This window comes from Rhincodon typus, chromosome 1, assembly GCF_021869965.1.
Source record: "Rhincodon typus isolate 14 chromosome 1, sRhiTyp1.1, whole genome shotgun sequence".
Taxonomy (NCBI): domain Eukaryota; kingdom Metazoa; phylum Chordata; class Chondrichthyes; order Orectolobiformes; family Rhincodontidae; genus Rhincodon; species Rhincodon typus.
Genome location: NC_063332.1, coordinates 25,932,946 through 25,960,934, shown reverse-complemented (window position 1 = coordinate 25,960,934; position 27,989 = coordinate 25,932,946). Strand labels below are relative to the sequence as shown.

General features: G+C 41.9%; 1 protein-coding gene across 1 annotated transcript in view; it reads right to left on the bottom strand.

Annotated features, from left to right (window-relative positions):
• LOC109926441 (fibroblast growth factor receptor 3-like) overlaps positions 1-21,922 on the bottom strand; it is a 146,738-nt gene extending 124,816 nt beyond the window's left edge. Inside the window, exons 1-2 of the mRNA XM_048603406.1 lie at positions 21,346-21,922; positions 1,066-1,301 (exon numbers count right to left, since the gene is read on the bottom strand). Coding sequence (XP_048459363.1) covers positions 1,066-1,237 — 172 coding nt within the window. The 5' untranslated portion in view covers positions 1,238-1,301; positions 21,346-21,922. The remainder of the gene's footprint in view (positions 1-1,065; positions 1,302-21,345) is intronic.
• Positions 21,923-27,989: the final 6,067 nt, after the last annotated feature.

The following is a 27,989-nucleotide window of genomic DNA, read 5'->3' as shown; positions in this document are numbered from 1 at the left end:
CGGTTTGGATTATGGGTGGAAACAGCCCAGGAGGATGCACCATGCCTGGTATGTAACAACATAAAAAAGGCAGCGTAGTATAAAAATGACCAGCAAAAACTAAAATGTTATGCACCATGTTTGGATTATCTAAATAATTCTGTCCCTATTTACAGATATCAAAACTTCAGTTTGGAGAGATGACAAGTGTCATGGTAATGTCATTGGTCTAGAAATTCAATGAACCTGTGGGGGCAAGAGTTCAAACCCCACAGTAGCAGCTGGTGGAAATTAAATGCAATTTAATAAAATCAGGATTTAAAAGCTTGTCCCAGTAATGGTGACCATGAAGCTATCATCATCTGGTGCATTAATGTCTGTGAGGGATGGAAATCTGCATCTTTACTTGGTCTGTGATTCCAGAATCACAGCAATGTGACTGGCTCTTCACTGTCCTCTTGAAAGTCACTGGCAAACCATTCAGTAAATAGGCAGTTAGAAATGTGCAACAGATTCTAGACTATCAGCGATACCCTCACCCCATGAAAGAATAAAGAAAGTTGGCAGGCATATAAGTGTGCTCAAATAAATTAAAGAACTGACTTATATGGTTTAAGATTCAAACAGATGATATTCTTTCACCCATAGCTATCGCACTGTTGACTGTTGGCTAAAGGCTCCAAGTAAAATTGAGCAGTCAAAATAATGAACTGTTATAAATATAGAATTGATAAGGACTTTGTTAAACCACAATGTTAAAATTAATTCACACAATGAAAAGCTCTGGAGTGTTACTCTTTGCACAATGTAATAGATACATTCCTACTTGGCTCCAGGAACTCCCTCTCTAACAGAACAGCAGGAAGACCTTCCTTGTATAGATCAGCGTCTTAAGGAGCAATTCGAGATAGGCAATTAGTGCTGGCCTTGTCATATGCCCACAATGAATTATTATAAAAAGAAAATTGCTAAAAGGAACATTAATCCTAACATTCCACCTCCCCTTCTCCGCCAGCTCTACCCTCAAGGAGACGGTGCAGACAAAATGAAGAATGACAAAATGAGAAATCTGGCTCTAATGTTTACCTGAGGGAGGACGGTGGGTGGATTTTTCTGGAGCTTCTGAAATACGGAGCCTGGCAGCTTGGACGCTGGTGACAGTGACTAAACAGAGGCAAAGTGCGTACCACAGGGTGATCATTCCTCCAGAGCGGCCACCAATCAGACTCTTAGTGCCCTGTCCAGCTTCAGACATCATCTGTGCGTGTGCTTCACAGGCATGAGCACCGCGATTCCACTGACAACTGCTGGCGCCAAGTGCTCTAAAAGAGAGGGCAAGGAAAGAGGGTGTTAACATGTGCATGAGCCTCTTAACTCTGTCTGATCTTATGCTGTTCCAGTCCTGGCAAAAAAACAGATTCTTCACATCTCAGCGAATGAAGGAAGATGGCAGCAGCTGGGAAAGTGAAATCAAAGCTGACAATCAGCCTTGACTGCCCCAACTGATAAAACGAGTGAAGGCGTTAATGGTCACTGGTTCAGAAGTTCTGAAATGCCATTGTGCATCATCCTATCGCTTTGTTACACCGCAAGAAAACAGCTACTTGGCTCAGCCACCCAGTGCCGCTCTCCCTCCACATTAGCTGTTGCTCTAATCCTGTGTATCCTGCTCCAACTTCCCTTCAACAATTTATTTCATCTATTTTTGAACGTTAACACGCGCTCTTGTTCAAACATTGACAAATCTGCACCCTCTGAGCTCTGGTGAAAAAGAAACAAGCCCTGCTATCTCCTATTTCACCTTGTACTCGGCCACCTTGGACTTAAACTTTGAAAATCGCACCCAAAACCTCCTGATCTCACTCCTCTCTCAGGACCTAAGCTTTTTACCGAGCTTTTTGCTTATTTGCTCTATTATCTCCTCGTGGTGGTTTCGTGTCAAAAAAGTGTTGATCATGATTCTTTGAAGCCCCTTGGCAGGTTTTACTATGTTCATGGCATTTTATAAATACAATGTCATTTTAAATTACTTGATCAACTCCTTCAATATCCTCCCATATTTTATCAATTCACACTATTATCATTGCTGTTTACATTGGAGTAGGCCGATTGGGAACATAAGAGGAGCAGCAAGCCATTCAACCCCTCAAGCCTGCTCCACCATTCCAGATCACGGCTCATCATCTACCTGAACATCACATTCCTTTTTGACATTAGTAACTAGAAACCTATTAATCTTTGTCTTGAAGTCACTTAATAACTGAGCTTCCACAGCTCTCTGGGGAACTGAACTCCAAAGATTCACAATCCCCTGAGTAATAACATTCAACTCTGTCTTCACCTCCTTTATTTTTAAATTGTGCCCCCCTCCCCGATTCTAGAATCAGTCTTGTGGACCTCATCTATACTCCCTGTATGGTAATTGTATCCGTTCTAAGGCAACTGCACACAGTACTCCAAGTGCGGTTTCACCAGTGGTCTATACAATTGAAGACAGATTTCTTAGCTCCTGTCCTCAAATCCTCTTGCGATAAAGGCTAGCATTTCTACTACGTTGTCCAATCTCAGTTTTTCCCTTGAAGCCAATGTAAACACTAATAACGTACACTGGTCCCTCCCTCAGACCCTCATTGTACAATATGGATAATAGGAATGCTTTTAAATTGCTCTAATTCACAAATGTAGGGCTGACAGACCTCGCAAAAAGTCACAGGGACAGGAGTATGCCATTCATAGAACAGAAAATAAAAGCAGTAGGCCATTCGGCCCTTTCAGCCTGCTCCACTTTTCAATACAATCATGGTTAGAAGTTACACGACACCAGGTTATAGTCCAACAGATTTATTTGAAATCACAAGTGTTGTCTTCACCTGACAAAGGGGCAGAGCTCCGAAAGCTTGTGTTTTCAAATAACCATGTTGGACTATAACCTGGTGTCGTGTGACTTCTGACCTTGTCCACCCCAGTCCAACACCAGCACCTCCACGATATGATCACAGCTGATCATCCAAGTCAGTCCCGCTTTCCTGCTTTCACCCCATTCCCTTTGATCCCTTCAGCTGTAAGAACTATATTTAACTGCTTCTTGAATGCATTCAATGTTTTGACCTCAACAGCTTTCTATGATAGTGAATTCCACAGGCTCACCACTCTCTGGGTGAAGAAATTTCTCCTCATCTCAGTCTTAAACAGTCTACTCTGTATCTTAGACTATGATCCTGGACTATTCAGCTTTCACGTTTGACTAGATCATTCCTGGAAGTGCAATTATCCAGGAGTGGCTGAGGCATCCCATAATATTTACCGAACGAAAGCTGATGACATTATCTGGGATCTCACTTGAAATAATTGCAACTTTATGGTCTCCATTAGAGAGCCCATGTGCCAGTATTCTGACTTTCATAGTTGCTATGAAGGCAGTAACAATCAAACTGCAGTCATAACTACAGCTGGCACATGGGAGGCGTTAACCTAATGGGGTGTTATCACTAGAGTCAGAGTCATACAGCATAGAAACAGGCCCTTCGGCATCCCCCCACCCATGTCTATGCTGACCAACAAACATCAAACTACACTATTCCCATTTACCTGCACTTGGTCCATAGCCTACTGTGCCCTGGCATTTTAAGTGTTCATCTAGAATGTTAATTCAACAACTCAGGTAATGCTCTGGGGACTTGTGGTCAAATCCTGACATGGTGGAATGTGAATTCACTAAATTAAAAGTTGACTGAAGATTGTTAGGGGGGAGTCCCCACCTCGTTCACCAATATCTTTTAAGGAAGAGGAATTGTCATTGCCTGGTCTGGCCTACATATTCCTCCAGATCCACAGTAATGTGGTTAACTCATAAACTACCCTCTGGACAATAAATGCTGGCCTGGCTAGCAAAGCCTGTATCCTGCAAATTCCTTTTTTAAAAAAAATGTTCTTGTATGCTGACATGAAGACTGTATGGATGGTGCTTCTCAAGACCCACAGAGCGAGTGCCCATGAGCACAAGATGCTGGAAGTCATGTCAATCAAACCCACAAGTTCAGCCAAAGGCAAGAGAATACACACCAATGTGAGAACATTTTATGACATGCTTTTTTGCCCAGTTGGAGTGAGCACTTCCACTCCCAGTTAAAGGAGACATTGGTATCTAAAACAGCTTGCAATCCACTGGGCTGGCTCGTTCCTTATGTTACAGGCTTTTGGGCTGATAATAAAATCAGCAGCCTCTAACCGTGTCCAGGCGGGTGTGGATTATACCACAGCGCACAATATATCATCCTGAGCCCCTGCTGCTTCGCAAACCTTTCCAGCCGTAAATAACTCATCTCAATAATTCCCTTCTGCTGACAAGTTGGCAGACGCTGCTGATTTTGAAACGTGTAATTTGTGACAAGCTATTTTCTTTGTCTTTGCTGCACAGCCTGAAGATGGGGATGGCTGGGTCTTGTGGATTGATCGGATGAAGCGCCATGGGGTGGGAGGGGTGTGTGTGTGTCGGGGGGGGAAGGAGAGAACAAAACCAAGGCAAGTAACACGTGTTTAAAATAACAATACATTCCAATCAGCGCCGCTCTTAAAGAGAGCTGCTTTCCCGCCAACTATACAACTGTATAAAACAAACTCAAACCCTCTTCCAAGAAAATAAAAAAAACTTTTTATTTGCATAGCGCCTCTCACAACATTCTGAAGTCCACTTGAAGTTTACTCGCTATTGTCATGGGGAAGGATGAGGCATTGCCAATACTCACGCAGGCACGATCCCAGAGAGAGACAGAATGACCAGCCAATCTGGTTTTAGTGATGGGAGGAATGTTGGCTGGGATACTGGGTCAACTTGTGAGTGCTTCCACGGGATCTTTGATACGCAACTGGTTCAATAGTTCATCTGAAAGACGTCACCTCCAACACTGCAGCAATCTCTCATCAGGTATTAAAGTGTCGATTTGGATTATGTGTTGAATTCGGGAGTGTGGTTTGAACCCATGACCCCTGACTCATCAGCAAATGAGTCAAGCTGACACTTAAGAAATTAAAAGGCATTTCTAAGAAAACCTTCAAATCCATTGAGAGAAACTTTTAATTTCACTCGTAGGGAGGATTTTGTGCTTTTGAGTCATGTAGGTCCAGCAGGCTCCAAGTTTGATTCCTTGTCTGTCTTGAAATGATCTCAGGTGAATGCATGGTTTATTTTTTAATTCACTTCACAAGCATGACTGGCTGAACCACCATTTATTGCCTGTCTCTAGCTGGCCTTAAGAAGATGGGAGAGGCGATGGCCTAGTGATATTATTGCTGGACTATTAATCCAGGTAATGTTCTGGGGACCCGGTTTTGAATCCTGCCACAGCAGATGGTGGAAATTGGTTCAGTAAAAATCTAGAATTAAAAATCTAATAATGACCATGAAGCAATTGTGATTGCCAGGAAAAAAAATACTCACGGTGGCTAAGTGGTTAGCACTGCTGCCTCACAGCGCCAGGGACCCAGGTTCGATTCCACCCTCGGGTGTGGAGTTTGCACATTCTCCCCGCGTCTGCGTGGGTTTCTTCCGGGTGCTCCGGTTTCCTCCCACAGTCCAAAGGTGTGCAGGCTAGGTGGATTGGCCATGCTAAATTACCCATAGTGTTCAGGGATGTGTAGATTAGGTGGGTTATAGGGACATGGGTCTGGGTGGGATGTTCTGAGGGTTGCTGTGGACTTGTTGGGCAGAAGGGCCTGTTTCCATGCTGTATAGTTCACTAATGTCCTTTAGGGAAGGAAACTGCCACCCTTACCTGGGCTGGCCTACATGTGACTCCAGACCCACAGCAATGTGGTTGGCCCTTAACTGGCCTCTCCAGTGGGCAATAAATGCTGGCCTAGCCAGTGACACCCTCATCCTGTGAACGAATAAAGAAAGGTGATGACTTGCCATCTTGAACCGCTATAGTCCGAGTGCTGTGCATGGACCCACAATGTGAGAAGGAGAGAAACCAAACATATCCTACACCTGCCCCTGTCCTCCTAGAAAGGTGTTTAGTGATAAAGAGGAAATAAACCTGGTCCAATGTGTTATCTGTAATGGTGGAAAACCAGTTAAGCCTTGACCATCTCTTTAGTGTGGAAATCTCAATCTGAATGTCCAATCTCGTACAAGAAAAATCGCTCAGATGGGAGGTACCAGGAAGGTTTGCTGTCAACCAGCTTCCACTGAGAGTTAATCTTCAGGAGAGAAAGGAGAAAAAAACTGGAGGTAATCACCAAAATTCTTGGGCCTATTTTAATATCTTAGCCCACCGACTGCACTTTGTACCAACTCTGCTAAAAACCACATTTACCTGTCATATCAGCTCTCAAGAGATTCTGAAAATATCTTAACTGGTGAATGGCTCATTAGCATCAGAAGATTATGGCTTCCAGGCACAGATTCCTGCATTTAAACATGGAATTACATAAAGGCAATGAAAATGGCTGTAGCTATGCAAAGACATGATTGATAATACTATGTACAGGTTTTCTCATTAGGGTGTACTTTATTTTCCAACTGCCCCCAAGTCTTCTTTTGCACTTCAAAGTTTATGCTTTTAAAGTAAGTTTGCATTCTAGACTAAATATCACTGGCACCAGTTCTTGTTCCCTATCAGATGAGAAACTCAACCCTCAGGTTCTACAATAACAATATGAATGCCAGCAGGGAGCAGGGAGACTTGATGTGTCAAGTGTTTTTCACAGAAGAGGCACATCTCCATGTGCCCTGGGATTCTGCTGCAGTGACGTTAAAATCTCATGGTTTTTCTCATTCTGTACTATGTGTGGTCTCACTAAAGGGGCACCAAACATCAGTTATCACAGTTTGGGGAGGAAGTAGCACTCACAGTGTGAGGTGATTGCATTGTGCTCAAGCACAATAAAGATTGTTTTCAATGCTGTCAGGAGTTAGACAGTAAAAGCCAAAATTGTCAGTGGTGTGCGCAGCCAGCAAATCGTAATGTCATAGCACGGTTATAGAACAAAGGAGGAGAATTGGCCCATCATATTCATGCTATCCCTCTGCAACAGCAATTAAAATAGTCCCACTCCCTCACCCTATCACTGGAGCCCTGAAAACACTTTGTCTTCTCATGCGTATCCAATTCCACTTTGAAAACCACAAGGGAATCTGTTTCCTGCACAATGTTCTGTGTGAAAATGTGACTTCTTATATCACCAATTTTGATCCTTTTTGCAGGTCACCTTTTAATTAATGCTCTCTGTATTTTGATTCTTCCACCAATGGGATTAATTTTTCTCTATCTCCTCTATTCAGACCATTTGTGACTTTGAACATCTTTATCAAAGCTCCTCTTGACTTTCTCTTCTCTGAGGAAAGCAACGCCAGCTTTTCCAGTCAATCCATGTAACAGAAGTCCCTCATTTCCTGAATCACTCTCTTTCCTGCTTCCTCTCTAAAACCTTCAGGTCCTTTCTAACGAGAATTGGCCACGATACTCTGGGTGAGACCAAACAAGTATTAGAAGGAGAACATCTTGTTGGCTAATGTCGTTTCCCCTAACATTGCCATCAATAAAACAGCCTAACTGCTCATATGTCTAATACATTTCAATGTTAAAGACATGGCTTTTCCTGCTTCCAAATATAGCTCACTCTGTCAAGCATCTTACTTACTAAAGACTTATTTCTTTCTCACTATACGTATGGAATCTTAACTTTCTCTCAATATGTATGGATTAAGCATAATGGTTAATCAAACATCTGCAATTTTTGGGTTGTGACTGTTCTTAAATTGTCACAATTCATTGTTACATTCCAAGTGGACAATACTTTTACATTTTGTGTTCAAGTGAATATAACACCAAATGAGCCTTTTAATGGATCCAAGATTGTATGTGACCCTATTGGTTGAATCTGGGGAATGGTGACTATATCAGGGAGAATTATGAATGTTCAGTCTGCAACCTATTAGATTTTAAGCCATTATATATCTAGCCTTTTTGATCAGGATGAGCACAAGAACAGAAATATTGCACTGTACAATTTCACACAAAATTTAAAGGGCACTTTGTGTTACATACATTTCCATCGGTTGAAGAGCATCTCTTCAGAAGGAGATAGTAGGAACTGCAGATGCTGGAGAATCTAAGATAACAAGGTGTAGAGCTGGGTCTAGGCCCAAAACGTCAGCTTTCCTGCTCCTCTGATGCTGCTTGGCCTGCTGTGTTCATCCAGCTCTACACCTTGTTATCTTCAGAAGGACCTCAGATTTGACAATCAGCCTTACTTGTGACTGTGTGCTAGGGGTGGGGGAGGGGGGGAGTGGTGGTGGTGGGGTGAGGTTCGGGGGTGCGTACGAGGAAGTCAGTGCGGGTAATGGTATGTGGCAGCAGTGGTGATTGGCATGACCACTCTCAGGCCCACATTTTATGTGTTCATTATTCTAATTCTTATATAAGCTTTGTTGGCTCGGTCATCATTAGTTGCTCATCCCTAACTGCCCTCCAGAAGGCGGTGGCGAGCTGCTTACTTGAATCACTGCAGTCCCTGGGTGTTGGAACACCCCACTTCTGTTAGTGAGGGAATTCCAGGATTTTGACCCAGTGACAGTGAAATAACGGCGACATAACTCCAAGTCGGGATGGGTTGTGGTGTGGACAGGAATTTGCAGCTATTTGTGTCCCCGCGCATCTGCTGCCCTTGTCCTTTTCAGTGGTAGAGGTCACAGGTTTGGAAAGTGCTGTCTAAGGAGCCTTTGTGAGTTATTGCAGTGCATCTTGTTGATGATACTCATTGCTACCATAGTATGTTGGTGAAAAAGGAATGTATGTTGAAACTGGTGGATGGGGTGCTGATCCAGCTGTATGCTTTGTCCTGGATACTGTTGAGCTTCTTGAGTGTCTTTGGATCTGCACCCATCCAGGCAATAGATAATATTCCATCACACCCTCCTCCTGGGACTTAGGGTTCCCTTGACTATGGAAGCAGGAGATTACAAAATACCATCCCAGTAGTTCATCATTACTTTCTATTCAGAAAGTTGAAAGAAAAAGTGTAGTTTAAATAGTGTGGAAAACAGGGAAAGGTAAAACTGTGAACAATTTAAGTATTCAAAATTTGTTGTATAAGGTACCAGTAGCAGAATAATTACTTTTAACCGCAGTGACCCTGGCAAATTATGTGGATGAATTCAAATGAATGTCTATCAAAGGCAGCTTGCACATCAACCAATCAGCCTTAGGATGACTCAGTTTTTGGCATGCACAAGACCCCCTACCCCAGCATTGAAATGTAGGTTTGCCCCAAGCTTAACAGGTTTTGATCCACTTTCCTGTCAGTGGCAATCTGTGATTTTGCAAATCATCCACCGTTTGGCATTCAACACCCCAAAATATTTTCGGAAACGTTTGTGGAAAATATAATGCACAGTAAATGTATCACCTCATAACACATGACCAAGCAACCAGAAGCTCCAGGTTCAGTAAGGTGATTGATAGATGAACTAAGTCAAAGGGAAAAGTCAGGGTTTTATAGAGTTGGCCTCAGCATTGTGGACTCAGGAGGGAGAAAGTTATCCAGCATTTAGCTGCTGATTGCCATCTCACGACACTTGCTCAAAAATGTACGTGCTGAGCCATGACAGGATTAGCTGTGACACTCATTTGTCCATTGATCACTACAGAGTCATAGAGTCACACAGCATGGAAGTAGACCCTTCGGTCCAACCAGTCCATGCCAATCATAATCCCAAAATAATCTAGTCCCACCTACCTGCGCTTGGCCATATCCCTCCAAACATTTCTCATTCATGTACTTTTCTAAATGTCTTCTAAATGGCGCAACTGTACCTGCATCCATCACTTCCTCTGGAAGTTCATTCCACACACGAATCACCCTGTGTGTCACAAAGTTGCCCCTCATGTCCTTTTTAAATCTTCCTCCTCACACTTTAAAATTATGCCTTAGTCTTGAAATCCCTAACCCGAGGGAAAAGGCACTTGCCATTCACCTTATCTATACCCCTCATGATTTTATAAACCTCTTATAAGGTCACCCCTCAACCTCTTACACTCCAGTGAAAAAAGTCCCAGCCTACCCAGCCTCTCCTTACAACTCAAACCCTCTATTCTCGGGAACACCCTGGTAAATCTCTTCTGAACCCTGTCCAGCTTAATGGTATCCTTCCTATAACAGGGCAACCAGAAAACTGGGCACAGGGCTTGAGAAGATGCCTCACCAACATCCTGTACAATCTCAACATGATATCCCAAAACCAGCCCCACTATTTACAACTGTGTATTCAACCATCCCTTGACCCTTCCCTTCAATTCCCTCCTTCAACTCTTCCACCTCTCCACCTTCTAGTCCTCCTTTAAAACCACCTCTGTGACCAAGCCTTCGGTTAAATGCCTTGGTCCTCTATTCTACATTAAAGAAACACTGTAAATATGAGTTGCCCTGTCTGTCAATAAGAATGAACACCAGCTGCGCTGCGTTTAAGTTTGAGAAATGAACCATTAAAAACTTAAAACTTGCCAATTCTGGAAATCTGAGCTGAAACCAGAAGACACAGGTCAGTATTACTTAAGAGGAAGACAGGTTTTGGGTAAGTGAATAATGTTGAATATTTCTCTGCTCATTTGAAAAGTAAACTGGAATGCAACTTTTCGAAATGTATCCCGCCAACAGGCAGGTTTGTGGACAACTGGATCCAACTAGACGTCACTATCTGGGATCAACACCAAGTGTACTGAACAATGACCTCAGATGAAAACGAGCTGATGCCTTTTACTTTTGATCCAAGGAATTTAATGAGAAAAACACAGAATGTATCTATTGCTGACCCTGCTGACTGTTTTTAAAACAAACAAAGTCCAGTGCTCCAGTTGGCATTAATTCAGTGAATAGATGATCACAATCTGCACATCAAAGATCTCTCTGCTGCATACGAACCACAGACTTTGCATTTTTGTAAACAAGCCACACAGTTTTCCAAAGCTTCTATCCTGCCTTCGTTTCCATAACGTCAATAGAAGTCTCCTGTGTCACATGGTAAGAAACCCCATTTGTCTTCCCTTGTTCTGACCGCTCAAGTACCATCTGCTCATTTCAGTGACCTGTCCTGTCGCTCTGAGGGCTCCTTTGTCCCTTCAGCAGCCTCCTACCCTGGCACCTCGAGTACTTGAGGTCAGTGACATGATTCTTTGTCCCGGGATTTCCTGCAGTGAGCTCCACTACGGATTACTTAAGAGCACAGAGCTACAGTGAAACCAGGAATAGTAAGTGCTCTCTCGTCATGATGCATCCAGCCAAATGACCCAAGGTAACAGTTAATGCAGAAAGTGTAAAGTCCCTTTTACTAAGCCATCCTACAGAACAACCTTACTTGAAATTCAATTTGCAAATCTTTCTCCAGCAGATTTTAGATTTACGTTTTTGCAAAGTTTCATCACTTGCATTTTAAATGATGCAGGATTTTTAAAGAAAAAAAATCTTATTGAATGCAATCCAATCCTTGTGGCCAAATGTATAATTGCACAGGACTTGGGCAGAATCTTATTACCAATCAACAAATTAGAAAGAAATTTTAAATTTTTCAAAAGACATCACAGAATGGAATGCTACAGTTGGATGGATTAGTCCAATTAATTAGTCAAATTAATGTAAACAGCCTTAACAAATGGTTTATGTTACTTTTACAGTCACATGGTTAGTTTTGTAGAGGGGTGTGGTGAGGGTTGGCAGGAGTGGGGAGAAAGGGAAGAATTTGCATGAGAAGAAGTACAGCAATTCTCCTGAATCAGTTGTCCCAGAGTAAAGCACTGTTCACAAAGTTAGTGACAGGATTTATTACTAGCTTAACTTTTGTTCGTTCTTATTATAGTAAATTTCCACAAGCATTGGACGTCTGGTATTATCTCACCCAAGTGATAATTCTTCATTTGTGAGGCTAAGTAGTGAGTATTAGCAGGTTACCCAAGCTGAGGTATTTATGAAGGAACCTAGCCATCTATACAGGCAAGATAGCGATTGGTGCCCGTGCACAGACTGGATAAATGGACAGGTTTAGCAGCAGGAAGGATGTGCAGCTGTAAAACTACCTACCAAATCCAAAAATTGATGATTGGCATGAAGGGTGCTGAACCAGCATTGGGAAAAGTCAAAAAGAAACCAACCAGCTCTCTGAACTACTAGAGGAGGCTCTCGATCTTCATGGGTGTCAATGAGTGCAGGGTTTACAGGCAGGCTTACTGAACAAATGAGAAACCCCAGCTGAGGTAAATATCAACACACTTGGATACTGGGGTGTGTATCACTATTAAACTGTCACTTTTGCAAGGATTACTAAAACGCAGCATAAAGTTGACTTAATAATAACCCAATAGTGTCACTTACTTGACTGTAAGGATTTATTGCCACCCTGCCCATCCATGTGTTTACAACCACTCAACATTAGCGGCTGTCACTGCTCTCTGTAGCCTGGCTAAAAACCTAAGCAGCACAATTCTGGTCTGGGAAAGAGATATCGCAGGTGATTGCACTTTTATTGTTCTTTCTGGCTGTCTCGCAATATGTCCTGAACACTTCAGCGCTTTTCATACATGTCACATGGATAAACTGGACCCATTTGAATTGACTTTGGGAGCTCCTTGTCAATGAACATTTTAAAGATAGGGAGAGGTTGATAACTTGGCTAGGAGAGTGAGATGGGTGAGAGATATTTAAGGGAGAAGGCAGGCTGAACAGACAGTTAGAAAGGGATAGATTTTCAAACAAAAGACAAATAAAATAAAAATAAACTGGATGCTGGAAATCTGAAATAGAAACAGAAAATGCTGAAGAAACTCAGCAGGTCTAGCAGCATCTGAGAGAGAAAAACAGAGTTAATGTTTCAAATCCAGAATGACTCTTCTTCAGAACACATGAAGAGTCATACTGGGCCACCTGGGTCAGTACTCGATGGAGTTTGGAAGGATGAGGGGCAATCTAATTGATACTTCAGAATACTGAGAATCCTGGATAGAATGGACTTGGAGAAGATGTCTTCATTCGTAGGACAGACTAGGACCTGAGGGCACAGGCTCAGACTGATGACACAACCCTTTAGAACTGAGGTGAGGAGGAACTTCTTCAGCCAGAGGGTGGTGAATCTGTGGGACTTGTTGCTGCAATGGGCTGTGGAAGCCAAGCCATTGAGTGTCTTTAAATCAGACATAGATACATTGTTGGTTGGTAATAGGATCAAGGGTTATGGGGAGAAAGCAGGAAAATGGGGTTGAGAAACATATCAGCCATGATTGAATGGCCGAGCACACTCAATGGGCTCAATGGCCTAATTCTGCTCCTATATCTTACAGTCTTATGGAAACTCATTCACAGTAAAGCTGTCCATGAAACTATCACCTAAAACAGAGAGGCTGTGGCATAATGTCAATCGACCATTCATCCAGAGCCCCAGGTTAATGTTCTGGTGATAGGGTTTAAATCCTCAGATCGTAAAAGATGCATACAGTAAAAAATTCTTGAATTAAAAGTGAGCTTAATGGTACTGCGTGACCATTGTCATTAGGCATACAACCCATCTGGGTCACTAGTGTCCTTTTGGGAAGGAAATCTGTCCTTCTTACCTAGTCTGGCCACCAGACTCACAGCAATGAGGTTGACTCTCCATCACCAGTACGGCATCTAATTTTTTTTCATTGCAGAGACCTTAATTTCTGTGCGTGGCCTTGATTTCTGAAATCAAAAGTCAATACGTTGGTACACCATAGACGTGTACAGAACCTCAGAGAAGCCCATTATTAACAGCCCTCTGTAATGGCCTGGCCAGCCACTGAGTTCAAGGACAATTAGGGATAGGCAACAAGAACTGGTCTTTCCAGTGACACACGCATCAAAAAGATGAGCCTCATAGTCAATGAAGTAAAGAGAAACAAAAACAAATTTGCTGGAAAAGCTCAGCAGGTCTGGCAGCATCTGTGGAGAGAAATCAGAGTTAACGTTTCAGTGACCCTTCCTCAGAACTGTTTTTTTTTCAGGAAAATGTCACTTTATGTGTAGAAGATAGAGTGGGGGGAATAAATGGTAGCTGGGGATAGAGCCCCAAAAGACTGTTGAATGTAACATTTTCATTCCAACTCAGAAACAAGCCTGTCAGAACGATTTTTCAGTTCTGAGCAAGGATCACTCGATCCAAAACGTTAACTCTGATTTCTCTCCACAGATGCTGCCAGATCTGCTGAGCTTTTCCAGAAACTTCTGTCTTTGTTTCCGATTTACAGCATCTGCAGTTATTTCGGTTTTTGAATAGAAAGAAATGCCGTTATACAGCAATTTGCATAGCCATGGGATGTCTCAAAGTTCTTTATTGCCAGTGGAATAGGTGTTGAGTGTGTAATAAAGGAAACACTACAGTTAAAGTGCTCAGCAATGAATGATAATGATCAGATAATCTTCTCTTTGTAATGTTGATTGAGAGATAAAAACAGAAGTTGCTGGAAAAACTCAGCAGGTCTGGCAGCATCTGTGAAGAAAAGTCAGAGTTAACATTTCAGGTCTGGTGACCCTTCCTCAGAACAGATGGAAGCTAGAAACTTGTAGGTTTATATGCAGAAGATAGGGTATGGGGAAGGGTTAAGCAGTCAACAAGAGATGGGGATAGAGCCCAAAGAGAGAGAAAAGCAGTTGAACAAAGGTGTTGATATCGATCTGGCTCGGAGAGCGAAACGTTAATTCTGATTTCTCTGCACGGAGGCTGCCAGACCTGCTGAGCTTTTCCAGCAATTTCTGTTTTTGTTTCTGATTTACAGCATCCGCAGTTCTTTCGGTTTTTATTGAGAGATAAATATTTGGTCAGGTCACCAGGTATTTGCTGAAACAGTGTTGCGGGTTCTTTTACATCTAACAGAGCAGGCAGGTAGGGCTCTAGTTTAACATCCATCCAGAAGATAGTCTTTCAAACAGGGTGGCACAGCCTTGGTACTACAAAGGAGTATCAATTGTGATTTATGTGTTTAATCTCTGGAGTGGGGTTTGAACCCAGAACATTGTAATTCAGAGGAAAAAGTGCTACTAACTGAGCCACAACTATCCCCTGATGAAATTTACTCATTAATTTTATGGAGGCAACTATTATCCATCATGCATTTCCATAAAATACAAAGAGCCAAATGATCAGATGCCTTGTTTCTTATTGTATTATTTAAAGGAGGAGTGTTGACCAGGAGGACACCAGGAGAATTACTGACATTTCACATGTGGGAGGAACAGAGAGCGGCAATGAGACAAGGCATTTTAGGAAAATAGCTCTGACGAGCTTGTTTCTGAATTGGACGGAAAATGTTACACTGAACGTCTTGGTTCCCTGTGTTAAGTTGAAATAAAGGAGACCTGATGGATTCAACGTTGAACAAACAGCAAAAAGATGGAAGCTCTGAAGATGGAGCTGCACAAAATTCTACTGTCCAGATTCAGTGATGTTGGTATCAAGCCAGCAGATGAAAAGGAAAAACCGAGAGAAAAACAAAAACATCTTTTATAAGACCAGAATAGAAAATAAGTCACACTTTGACGCATTGTATAACCTTGAACTGAGCACATATACAGTTTTGCAAACAAAGTGTCAATATCTGGTGATCCCGATTTGAGTTCAGTTCCAAATGACAGACTCTTGAAATTGTCCAGAAGAAGAAAGTATTTCCCTTTTCCCCTTCTTTAATCTTTCCTCCTCCCCTCTTAAAGACATCACCTCTTCAATTAGGGAGGGGTTCCCATAGAACCACCACTTGCTGCCACATGCGAGCAGTAAATCTTCATGTGCGAGTCTAGACAGTGAGTGCTGGCAGCTTGGGGAGGAACTTCAGAGCCAGGTCCAAACCTCTCCTTATCTGACAATCATATGTATCAGGTCACTGCTTGAAAAAGGAAAATCTTAAACAGACTATGGAAGAAGTGAGAGAGTAGGATTATGTGCGATTGCTCAAATGGAGAAAAATACCAGTGCAAACTTGTTGGGGTGAGCAATCTGTTTCCATGGTGTATTACACAATCAAAACTGAAACCACACACTTTCCCAGTAGGGGTCACTAGATAATCACCAGGACTGGGAGGACATGGATTTTTCGAACGCTTTTCAATGTTAAAGGTGCTACATCAATGCACGTTGTTGCTGATGCTTACTCCATTTTCTAGTCTAGACCTTGAATTGTCATGACCACAGCTCACTGAGTAAAAACCAAGGAGGGAACCCAGTTGCATTGCAAGCTGCCATTGCTGTTTGACACGGTGGAAAGCTTAGTGTTGAAATATCACTTTTGTTTTAAGACAGATCTTACAAAAGACACAATGGGCAGAAGAGTATTTTTTTCCGTGCTGTAAAAAACATAATGACTCTATAAATTCCTTTGCTGGGAAATCATAAGAACTTGCTTCACAGAAATGGCTGGGCAATTTTAATGGTTTCAACAATCAGTGGTACACTCACTGAGGTAGCATTCTAACCTGCAACATTTACGCAGTTTTAAATGATATTTTGCTACAGAGTGATATATACAACCATCCAAGATGATGCCAACACGGTACAACTCCTTGCGAGCTCCCTCCAGCAGATCTAACTCCCACATTTCTTATAACCGTTCTTATAAACTTAAATTCTAAATCTGTAAAAATTACTAATAATGTTCTTTTCAAATAATACTGATCTTGCTAACGTTGATCTCACCTATTGCAAGCCCTGTGCAATGTAACCTGTCCAAGTCTTTTTGATCTGTACATCTTTGCTTAGTATGATCTGCCTGAACTGCTTGTAAACCAAGTTTTTCACGTACTTTGGTGCACATGACATTAAATCAATCAATCAGTATAGCATGACTGCTGTGTCAAAATGCATTTCCAGTCTGACAGCTTCAAAAACCATGATTGGTTGTCAAGCACTTTGGGATGCCTTGACTATATAAATGCAAGTTCTGCCCTTTTAATTACTTTTTTCCCCAAATGTTATACATCTACCGTGGAGATTCTGCCAAAGTTTTCTGCCTTCGTCTCCAACATTAATAAATTATTACTCTCCTCCTCATTTTTGTTGGGTAACAGCTTTCTGGCACTTCACCGACAATCTCATTCTTTACCTATGAGTCTAGACAATGATTAGGTGAAGGCTGGTCAATGCAGGACTCTTTATCGAACACATTCAAACATTCATTCTTGTGTACTCTTCCCATTGTCTCCTCTGGTAGCATGAAGGTGGGGAAGCCTTTTGTGCTAACTCAATACAGAGCACAGACTTATCCTAAATCATCCCCAGTTTATACAGTAAGATGGGAGGGAAGAATCTGCATTATGATTACACAGCAGAATTCTTCACTTCATCACAGCAGTGTTCTTGAAAGTATCAAATCAGAGACAGTTTGGCTAATTCTAGGACAAGAATAAATCACAGAACTGAGAGATGATAATGAAAAGGTTATTTATGAATTATTTTTAAATGGATCCCATATATCTTTTCCCAACTTTCTCTCTTCCACGCTCCTCCTTTCTTTAAGGCTTCCACCCACTTACTTGGATATCGTACATGGAGCTTTTGTTGACCTTTAGTACTTCATTCAAATGGCCAATGTTCATGTGAGAATGTCCCTCGTTGCTGGTAAGCTATCTTACACATCAAAGCTAAATGTGACCCTCTCCCCAAATAGCATTCTCTCTCTCTGTCTCTCTCTCACACACACACACACACATGCGTGCATTCACGACCAGTAATGCAATGATCGGGAGAAGGCTGCTCAGTTAATCATTCCCCCCAGCCCCGAACATGGGGATATCTTGCTAATAGCAATGCCTCATCGCTGCTCATGCCTGAAATTATCTGGTGTACCACAGTCTGACAAAGGGGGATATGCACTTTAATGATTTTGAAATTGAGAAAACATGATCCAACCAAAAATTATTTGCCCTAGATTTGGTGGCAAACAGCTTATTTTTATCAGGTCAGATTACACGGTCAAAATGATGCTACCTTTTCAAGGCTGCAGTGGCACACGGGAACCAAAAATAGACATCATTTTTATTTGAAAATCCCATTGCTGAGGACATAGCTGTTTAATTTTGATTCTTTGAATTGACCTTTTATGAAATCCAATTTATTAAGACTAAGTATGCAGAATGGAAGGAAAAAGCAATCTTGAAAAGTGCTGTTTTTTTTTAATAAAGTTTAAATACTTTTCATTACAGAAAGTCCATTAACTCAGATTGTTTCAAAAAAGGATTTGTTTGCCTGCAGTACGTTCGGTGTACAACAAGACTCATTTTCTTTCCTGAAGTGTACCATTCTGCAAATGTTAGCTCTCCTCTCACATACCACAAACTGCTAACTGGCTAATTATTTATTTCCCACCTCAGTCAATGTCATTAATCTGAGGTGCCCCGAAGGTGTCTCCTTTTTATCTTGGCAGGTTTTTCTTTGTTCTACACACATGCCTCTGTTTCTGTTTACAGCACACATTCACTCCTCCACGTTGCTAATAAATGTGTACAATATTGTAGAAATAGTCTCACAGGAGTGCACTGTACATTCAGAAGAATGGCACGCTGTGTAACCATAAGGCTGAATACTACACTGGGGAGTTGAAAAATGCTGAGCAGTGTAAATAGGTCTTCAGTCTCCACACTGAGCTCCCTTTTACAAGTTTCTGAACATATATTTTCCATCACACAACGTGTGTACCCGTCATAGATTCTATGCACTTCTTGAAAAATAAAATTACTGGAAACACACAGTGAGTCAGGGCAACATCTGGAAGAGAAAGTTTTGACAATCCTTTCATAGACAGCTATAGACCTTTGAAAAGTAATCATTCTGGAGAGGTGATAAGAGGTTTAGAGTGAGCGTTATACTCGAAATGTCAAGCTATCTTTTCACATACAATTTTGTTTCCTTTTGCACATTTCTGATCCACCTTTTTTCTAAGTTTTACCACTCAATATTGAACATACAATGAAGAGAGCTGAGCAGAACTGAAGGCACAGCATCATCCTTAAGCCACGATGAACATAAACCACTCCTGACCCCAACCTATCTGTCCGGCTGCTGATGCTGAGTTCAGTTGATTGTACTTTTCCAGCTCTTTCACAGAAAGCTTGCAATGTGGACATGTACCCACCTCCCTCTCCTCAAAACCACCATCCTGACAGGGTCAGCACTTCATACCCCCTGAGGTTAATGTCTCCAAAGCTCAAATCGCCACTTTTCACATGGTGACTCACGCTCCTCAGTCACCTCCAGTGGTGAGATTGCCATTGACGCTGATACCAAGTCAAACACAATGTGAAAGGTCGCTTTTGGAAAGGGATATTGTTTGTGGAGAGCAGGCACCACCAGTACCGCTGATGGAGCCCCCCCCACTTACACAACACAGTGACGTTATCGGGTGTCAGTGAGGGAGTGAGAGAGAGACCTGCCGAGATTTATCATCGTCTATTGAAGATTTATCACATCTTCATATCCAAACAAAACCAGCAATTTGGGGAATTTGTTTGGAAAGGCACTGGGGAAAAAGATTTGATTTAAAAAAAAGAAAACATTGGAAGTTTCCTCAGTGTAAAGTACAACGGATGAAAAGTTAAGCAGTTCACGTTTGAAGAAAGATTGTCTTTGAACGCTTGGTTTACTGTATTTAAAATCAAACCAAGCGGCAGCTTAACATTCTGCCTCCGAGAATTTAACCCAAATCAGTCAATCTGCGGTAAACATTCGCCAAGAGTTCGGGGTATTTAATGATGTTTGTCAACGATATGACAATTGAAACGAATTCCCCAAATATTTTCTCGTTCCCCAAACACCCCCTCCCACACACACACACAGACAAACACAACTCCTTTTTGGAATCTTTTAAAAACTCACTTCTTCGGGTGCTGACTGCAAAGGGGCTATTGCGAATCTCTGAAAGTTGTTTGATTAAAACCCTGGGGAAGGAGAGACGACTGATGAGGAACATAAACCTGCAGGCAAAGCGAAGCTGCCAAATGGTAAGGGATCATTTATAGAATCTGTCCAGGCGGACAGGCTTCTGGTACCCGCTGGAAGGGAGCAGGGTTTAGGGTTTCCAGTTCAGAGTGCCACCTATAAACCTCGGTCCATGAATTGAGGTGGAAAGCTGTAGCGTGGAGCGGATCAGCTTGTAGCGACAGCCTCTGCCCGAGAGCTCTGTATGTCCTGGAGAGATCTAGCACAGAACTCCCAACAACTACACCATGCACCCACCACACCGCATTTTAAATACAAAACTGGCCATACCGTTATCCAGCTGATTTTGTATTTTTGTGGGTGGGGGAGGAGTGGGGAAAGGGGGAAGCTGACATCCGATTATTGAGCCACTTGGGATCACATTAAAAGTTTGCAAAAGCGTAGCGGAGACACAGGGCAATGTAACTCGATGAGGAATCCGTTCATGCTTTATAAACAAGATCCCGAATCTCACCGTCACATGTGATGAAATTTGAATTTCATAGGGATCAGAGATGTTAATAGTTGTCAAATTCCAGTGTTTGTTTGTTTCCTTGATATGCTACTGTACAAAACCGAACTGTGTTTATGACTATGTATATATAAAGATTTTTTTATGAGTAAACATATTTTGAGATAGAAATAGTTAAAAGTAGGTCTAATGGTAAACTTATTTTATTTTATAAAGATGTTCGGTTCGCTGATGCTCTTCAGGGAAGGAACATTTGCCCTCCTTCCCTGGTCTGGCCTATATGTCACTCCAGACCCACATCAACGTGGTAAACTGGGCAATTAGCGATGGGCAATAAATGCTGGGCCGTATCCCATGCACAATTCGCCCGCGGTTACTTTGTTTTTTTTAAAAATTATTTCAAAGTATTGCGCCAATTCTGTACCGTACATGTTTTTAAATGATACTAGCAGCTTTAACAAGCCGGCTCTAGGCAGAACAAGCTCCGGGGGTTCTGTCAGCGTGTGTTGGTTACATGCACTCACATGGAGTTCACTCCTTGTCAAATCTCTGTGCTTCCCTTCGTCCCTCCAACTCTGTTTACATCCTGCTCTGTCCCTCTCCTGTTGAAGAAGGATCTGTTCTGAGGAAGGGTCACCGGACCTGAAACGTTAACTCTGATTTTATTTTTCCTTCACAGATGCTGCCAGAGCTTTTTCCAGCAACTTCTGTTTTTGTTCCTCTCCTGCTGCTGTTGGCTTTCTGAGTGAGCCCTGCTCTCCTACACACCTCCCAGGGTCCACCACCTCAACGTGGACTGGCCTCAGGCGATGTCCTGCACAGCTCCCCCAGACAGAGCCCGATCAAACTGGCCATTACAACACATTCAGATTAAAATGAAGGGTTGGGGCGGCGAGTGTGTGTGGAGAAATTCAAAAGGAGTTCTACTGACCAGTAAACTGATGCTCCCGAATTGTTGATCCGATTCAGTCAGGAATCTCCCTTCAAGGGTTTTCCCCTCCAGCGGATTCAACAGCAAAAACGAAGAGAAGTCGAGAAAATTTTCAAGTCATTTGTAAATCCAGTGTGAAGCCCGTGGACTGGAAACTTGTCAGCGGCTCCAGGAACGGCAAGTCAGACCGAGCCGCCCCGTGCCTCATTGACTCAGTCAGTAACACCTCTTGGATCTTTTCACCGGAGATCTCTGTACATTTTCTCTTCAACTTGCCTCCTTGAGCCTCTCAGGTTGCTTTAAACAAACACAAATAAATGTTGGTTGCTTTTTTTTTTCTAGCCCGCTCTTTGCCTTGAAGGGAGAGATGCCAGGTTAGGAGAGCAGGAGGTAGCTGCTGTTTCTTCACTGGGTTCAGAGTCAGACACTGTTCCTCAGGGATTGCTGCTTGTTCCCTGTGTGTGTGTGTGTGTGTGGAAGCAGCTCTCTCTCCCTTTACGCTGTGTTATGAGTGAGAGTGTATGTGTGTGTGTGTATGTGTGTGAAAGCTTGGCTCGCTGACTTTAACTGCCAGAGCACAGCCAACGGCTGAGAGAGAAAAAGAGAGAGAGAGAGGGGGATCAGATTTCACTCCGCGCAGCCAGTCGGCGCGGTGAAATGTGAGCACTTGCAGTGGGTGGGTGAAAGCAACAGAGCTCCTCCCCATCTCCTCCCGGCCCGGCAAAGCCGCATGAACTCTCCCTGCCAGTCTGCAACGAGGATCCCACATTCGCTCCCCCCACCCCCCACCCACTCTCCCTCTCTCTCCCTGCAGCCTGGAAAAACTCTACACCCCGCCTCACTGCCCAGTGCGTAGTAGCCGCTTCAGTTGGAAACAAGTGCAGGAGAATCGTTGCCAAATTCCCGAATATCGACGGCTTTCTAAACAACAGTTGGGGAACCAGTGCTGACTGTACCCTGAGCAGTCCGCATTCCCACCCAGCCCCCTTTCGGGGATTTCAAAAAATTGCGCAGTTACATTTTCAAGTTGCTGTGAAAATGTATTTGCTAATCACTAAAGTATAATCTGCAATGATGCAGAATGACCGTGCAGCGTAAGGGACCGATTCTTGTATTTTCTCTCCCATGTCCTGATGTATCAATCGTATCCCCTAATAAATCTGAATGGCATTGATATATCAACTGTGTCCCACACGGATATGCTAACTGTGCCCCATATCAATATATCAACTGTGTCCCACACGGATATGCTAACTGTGCCCCATATCAATATATCAACTGTGTCTCACACGTATGTATTACCTGTATCCCCTACTGAAATATCAAGTGTCCCGTATCGATATATTAACTGTATTCCCCGCGCCCCGCCACACTGATATATCACCATTATGTATCACATCTCAAATTTCAAATCTAGTGTGGATCTTGCTTTTGGATACCTCCTGTGAAACAGTTTCTTGTATGCCTAGCTCTGTTCAAACACCCTACTATCTGTAAGTCCTTGTATGTTTTGATCTGTTTGTATTGCATGCAAAACAAAACTTTTCACTGTACTTAGTTACATATGACAGCAATAATCAAGTTAAACCTCTTATAAACTGTCCACTAATGCAATGCCTACCATGCAATGCTTACTGATTTTGATCCTGATGAGATACCACCTATTAATTCATTGCTTGCTGATGTACTTTCCATCATCTGTTTTCCTGAGGAAAGTTAGATGTTCTGGTGCAGAGGCAGAATATAATTGGAGTCGTACAGTATCTCAAGCAACTGTTCTGTGTCTCCTTGTGGTTAGGCTAGGTGGGGAAGAATTGACTTCTGATTTATTCAACCAGAAAATAGTGTGTGATGCAGTGACAAAGTGATTCAGGCTCAAAACTACATTTTAAATGCGACAAATCTGCCTCTCTGTGATACCATGTTAAATACCTAGTGTTTTAAACCAGGTAAGATTTGCCTTACAGAACACATTACCAAGAGCAAATATTCTTTGAAACCCCAAGAAGGAAATGAGCTTGGATGAGGCATCGCTCTAGAAGTTAAATACATCTTTTTCCTCATAAATAGCTGACAATATTTTCAGACACACGTAGCAATTAGACAAAGAAAATCAGGGAGCTTTGAATTACGTGCTCAACAGTGCAACAATTTGATACATACTTGACCTGCCATATCATTGAGACTGTCTCATGAATCATTAATTAATAAGTTACTAATTGCAATTAAAATGGTTGGTTTTTTGCTGCTAAGTTACTAATTGCAATTAAAATGGTTGGCTTCATGCTGCGGAAGTGGAATTGGTATTAAAATAATCCTGTATTTATCCATTAGCAGTGAATAGTTACCCAGAACTTAATCTTAGAGTAGTCATCATATCGATTTGGATGAGGCACATTTTTGAAATGTCTGAGTAAACATCAGGAGCAGGTTATATCTAAGGAGTGTTGAATGAAATTAAAGAATTCATCCAGCGCAGTGTACAATGTGGAAATGTGCAACAGTCGAAGGAACTTGCTGAAAAACAGATTGTAAATGACAGGCCCCCTAAACCGGGGCAGATGGCCCCTGCCACTCTACAAATCAAATACTCCTCGACTGAACTTGTTTGCAGCTTTGGCCTAAGGATAAAAAAGCATTCAAGCAACTGAAGTCTTTCAAATAACTCATTCCTTTTTCACTGACATGTTCCAAAATCATGATCTACACTCAATATTACCACGCTATAGATAACAACAACAAAAAAGGACAAACAGCTTTCAAATAAAATGGTTTTTAAATTTTTTATGCTTTTAAAATATTTTTTGGAAGGGGACTGTAAAAATGAATGAATTTGGTTTAATTTGCCTTCACCTTCCTTTGTTTGAGTATACAATGGATAAAGCCTAATTAGCCAGTCTACTGTGAACAGGCTATGTCTTTCCCTGCAGATGAAGGGGTGCGTGAGGTGGCAGTATGATCAACAGAGAGAAAGGGAGAGGAGTGAGTGTCACAGACAGCTTGGCATTAAAAACTCTCAACTGCCACCAAATGACAGCTTTACAGGCTACTCAACAATGGAGAGAAGCTTTGCATTAATGGACAGATTGATGAGCCTAATTTAGGCCGCTCCGCTTCTGTGACCCCTCTACCGCTCCAGCAACCATTGGCCCTCTCCTTTCTTTTCCCTGTCGACACTATTCCGGTGCCTGAATAAACTTATCAGCCACAGTAACTCCATTCTGCGGGCTGAGAAACACCTTTGTGACACCCGCAGAAGAAAGGCGCTGCTTTGCAAGACAAAAGAGTCGCATAATCTCCTCATTGTCCCTCATTAGGATGGCAGAACCTGCCTAATTGGAAAGTTATAGGATCCAACTAATACTCCTTAAATTAACCTGCTGAGTAATAAAGAAATCCCTCTCCACCCAAATACACATGTGACAGGGGTAACACATACTCTTTGTTTGTAAACTCCATGCACCCCTACCCTCTCAGTCTCTCTGTTGAAATTGAGTGATAGGATTTTAGATGCTTTTATATTATAGCAGGCTGCTGATGATACACACATATACATTTAATGGTCTTCATAAGACTGACAACAGTGTCGTACAAAAACTATCTTTCAATACAATCTTATTAAATCTTCAGGACATTACAAATGCTTTGTGGCTAATGATTTTTTTAGGAATGTCGCATCATTGTTTTACAGACAAACACAACGTTCAATTTGTGCATAGCAAGGCCTTACAAACAAAATAACATAAATGGCCTATTAATCTGCTTTTCCTTTTGACTGAGAGACAGATGTAGGCCAGGTAATGACATGAACTCCCTTCACTTCAAATAGCACTATGGGGTTTTTGTTAACTCAAGGGTTTTGGAGTAGATCTGTAGCTCGGGTTGTGGGTGTTGAGGTTGGTTGGCTTGCCAAGTTGGTTTGTTGTTCTGCAGACGTTTCGTTACCGTGCTTGGTAACATCCTCAGTGCAATTGTTAACTCACTTTTAACAACCTAAGGAGCATCAGTTTCAGTTTAATAATAGCCTCCCAAACAACAACACCCCTTATTACTACACCTGAGTGTGAGCTTCTAGTATATATATAAAAGTCCTGGAATGGAGCTTGAACCCATGACCTTCATCACTCAAAGTAATGGAGTCTTTTAGAAAATTTTTTATTCAATAGTAACAACATTTACAGCATCCTGATTACATTGCATCATATAATGCGCTAACCATAGAACCAAACCAGGAAGAAACCTCAGCATCATTCTGCCACTCGGCACTGTCACTCCTCCACCATTGTTCAACTTCAAAAGCTAATGTTTCATTTAACTCCAATACATATATTTTTTTTTATTATGTTTCAATCACTGAGCGTAACATGTCACCTTAAATTCTTTTCCAAATAAAACATCTAAGAGCCTTAGAAAGACCTTTTAGTTAATGTTGTTTATTCTAAGTTGAGACAAACTGATATCAAGTTCACAATGAAGAATTTGTTGATGGCTCAACATTTATTCAGTGAATGGCAGAAATCAAGATACAAAAGATTCCACGTTCAGCTACTGGTTTGTACTGAGTGAGCAAATCTTAGTTACAGCGATTGTTTTCAGTGCCTCAGGATTAAAAGCAAAAGCTAGCCTGTGTTTGTGCTCCAGATTACAAATCAGAGATTGCTGACCGTGTACACTAGGTACTTACAGGGTCAGGCTCAGAGATGACTTTCCCTCGCAGCTCAATGAGCCATTGACATTTATTGAAGAAAGCCCACCTGGGTAATTGTTCCTCAGCTTGGAACAAAGTCACTTGAAATAACAAAGGCATAGAGAAATTAGGAGCGGAGAGTTAGGGACAAGAATCATTATATGTAGCAAAACAGAAATCAGTTCTGAAGAAGAGTCACTGGACTTGAAATGTTAACTGTGTTTTGTCTCCATAGATGCTGCCAGACCTGCTGAGTTTCTTTGGCAATTTCTGATTTTTTTTTCAGATCTTCAGCATTTGCAGATCGTTATTTTGTTTTTGTTTTAAATCGTTATGTGTTGGGGTCACAGTAATGGAAACAGAGGATTTCAGTAAGTTTGATCAGGCAGTGGAAAGATCTTGAGAAAGAGAACTATAGATCAGGAAAGGATGTATGGTGTTGTCTACAGACTGCCTGATAATAATGATGTATAGGTACAGAGGTGGCTATAGTACATAGCAAAAATAATGTGGTTATAATGAAAGATTTTAACTTTCATAGACTGGGAGAAGTGGAAAGCTCATGTATTTAGGGCAGTGAGCTAGAACAAGATGTTTCAGACCTGTCAAGGGGACTGACTGTTCTGAATATGATAAATAACAAACTAGGATTTGTTAACAATCTGGCACATACACAATAGATAAATAGTGCAAAGGACGCAAAGAAGTAATTTGTGTGATAAAACAACTACCAACACCTAAAAGGTGGATACTCAAGCCTGAAAATGAGTCAAAGGGAAAGACTCAGCACTTTCAGCTGGATTCCTGGAAAAGAGAGGGAACCCTAGCTGATTTTCTCTTCCCTAATTCAGGAATGTTGACCTCAACTGCAGAATCCTAGTGGCTATTCTAGCTGGGACCAATAAACTCGCTTCAGATTGAGCATCAAATTCTTTGAGGGTTTCTGTGACCTTTGAGGTTCAACTACTTGCTAAACCACGAAGTGTTTAGGGGAGATTTACACTGACATTTCAATCACTTAGAACCCACCGTGATTTGTTCGAACCTGTAACGGCAGGTACAGCACACATAATGATGACAAATCATCTTATTGACATTTTCCCACAATGGTTTTAAATATTTGAAGCCACAGTTCTCGGTGAAGATATTTAATTAGACTTGAATCAGATCCAATTCTTATCACCCAAAACCAATCTACTTTTAATCATTTTGATATTAATTAACCACCAGAAATTTAACCCCTTAGGAATTAATCAATTTACGATTATCCAAAATCACAATGCATCAAACTAACCTGTTATCCCTGCAGCAGTTCAGATTATCAGGGATATTCCATCATTAAAGAGGCATTGTTCTCCCTCTAGGCAGGATGTGATGGTAAACTGTTGTAGTGGCAGCTTAAAATGGCCTAAGCTGTCACTATGGAGATTTAAATTACTTTCCCAAATAACAGCTGGCTTTAAGTTGGCCACATCCTTTCAATATGGGATCTCTAAAGACTTTAAACTGTGTGATCTTCATACAGAAACGTCCATCCAAAAACAAAAATACCCAACTATACTCTTCCTTTTTGTTTAGTTTGGCTAATTTCAGCAAGGAACAGCTGTAGAGTTTCCAAATCCAGCTTCAGCATCTCCGGGCTGGTAATGGGGACATGAAAGAGGAGCCTGCATTATTAACAGGGGTTGCTGGCTATCCAGTGACTGCCGCTCGAAAATACACACACGATCAGATTGACAAGAATCGGAATTGAAACAGAAGTTGCTAGAATCACTGGAAATGCAGGCAGGTTCAAGCAGCTGCCATGGTCACTGAAGGCAACTGTCTGGCGGGAATGGAATCAGTTTTGAAAACCGAAACGACTGTGGATGCTAGAAATCAGAAACAAAACCAGAAATTGCTGGAAAAGCTCAGCAAGTCTGGCAACACCTGTGGAGAGAAATCAGTGTTAACGTTT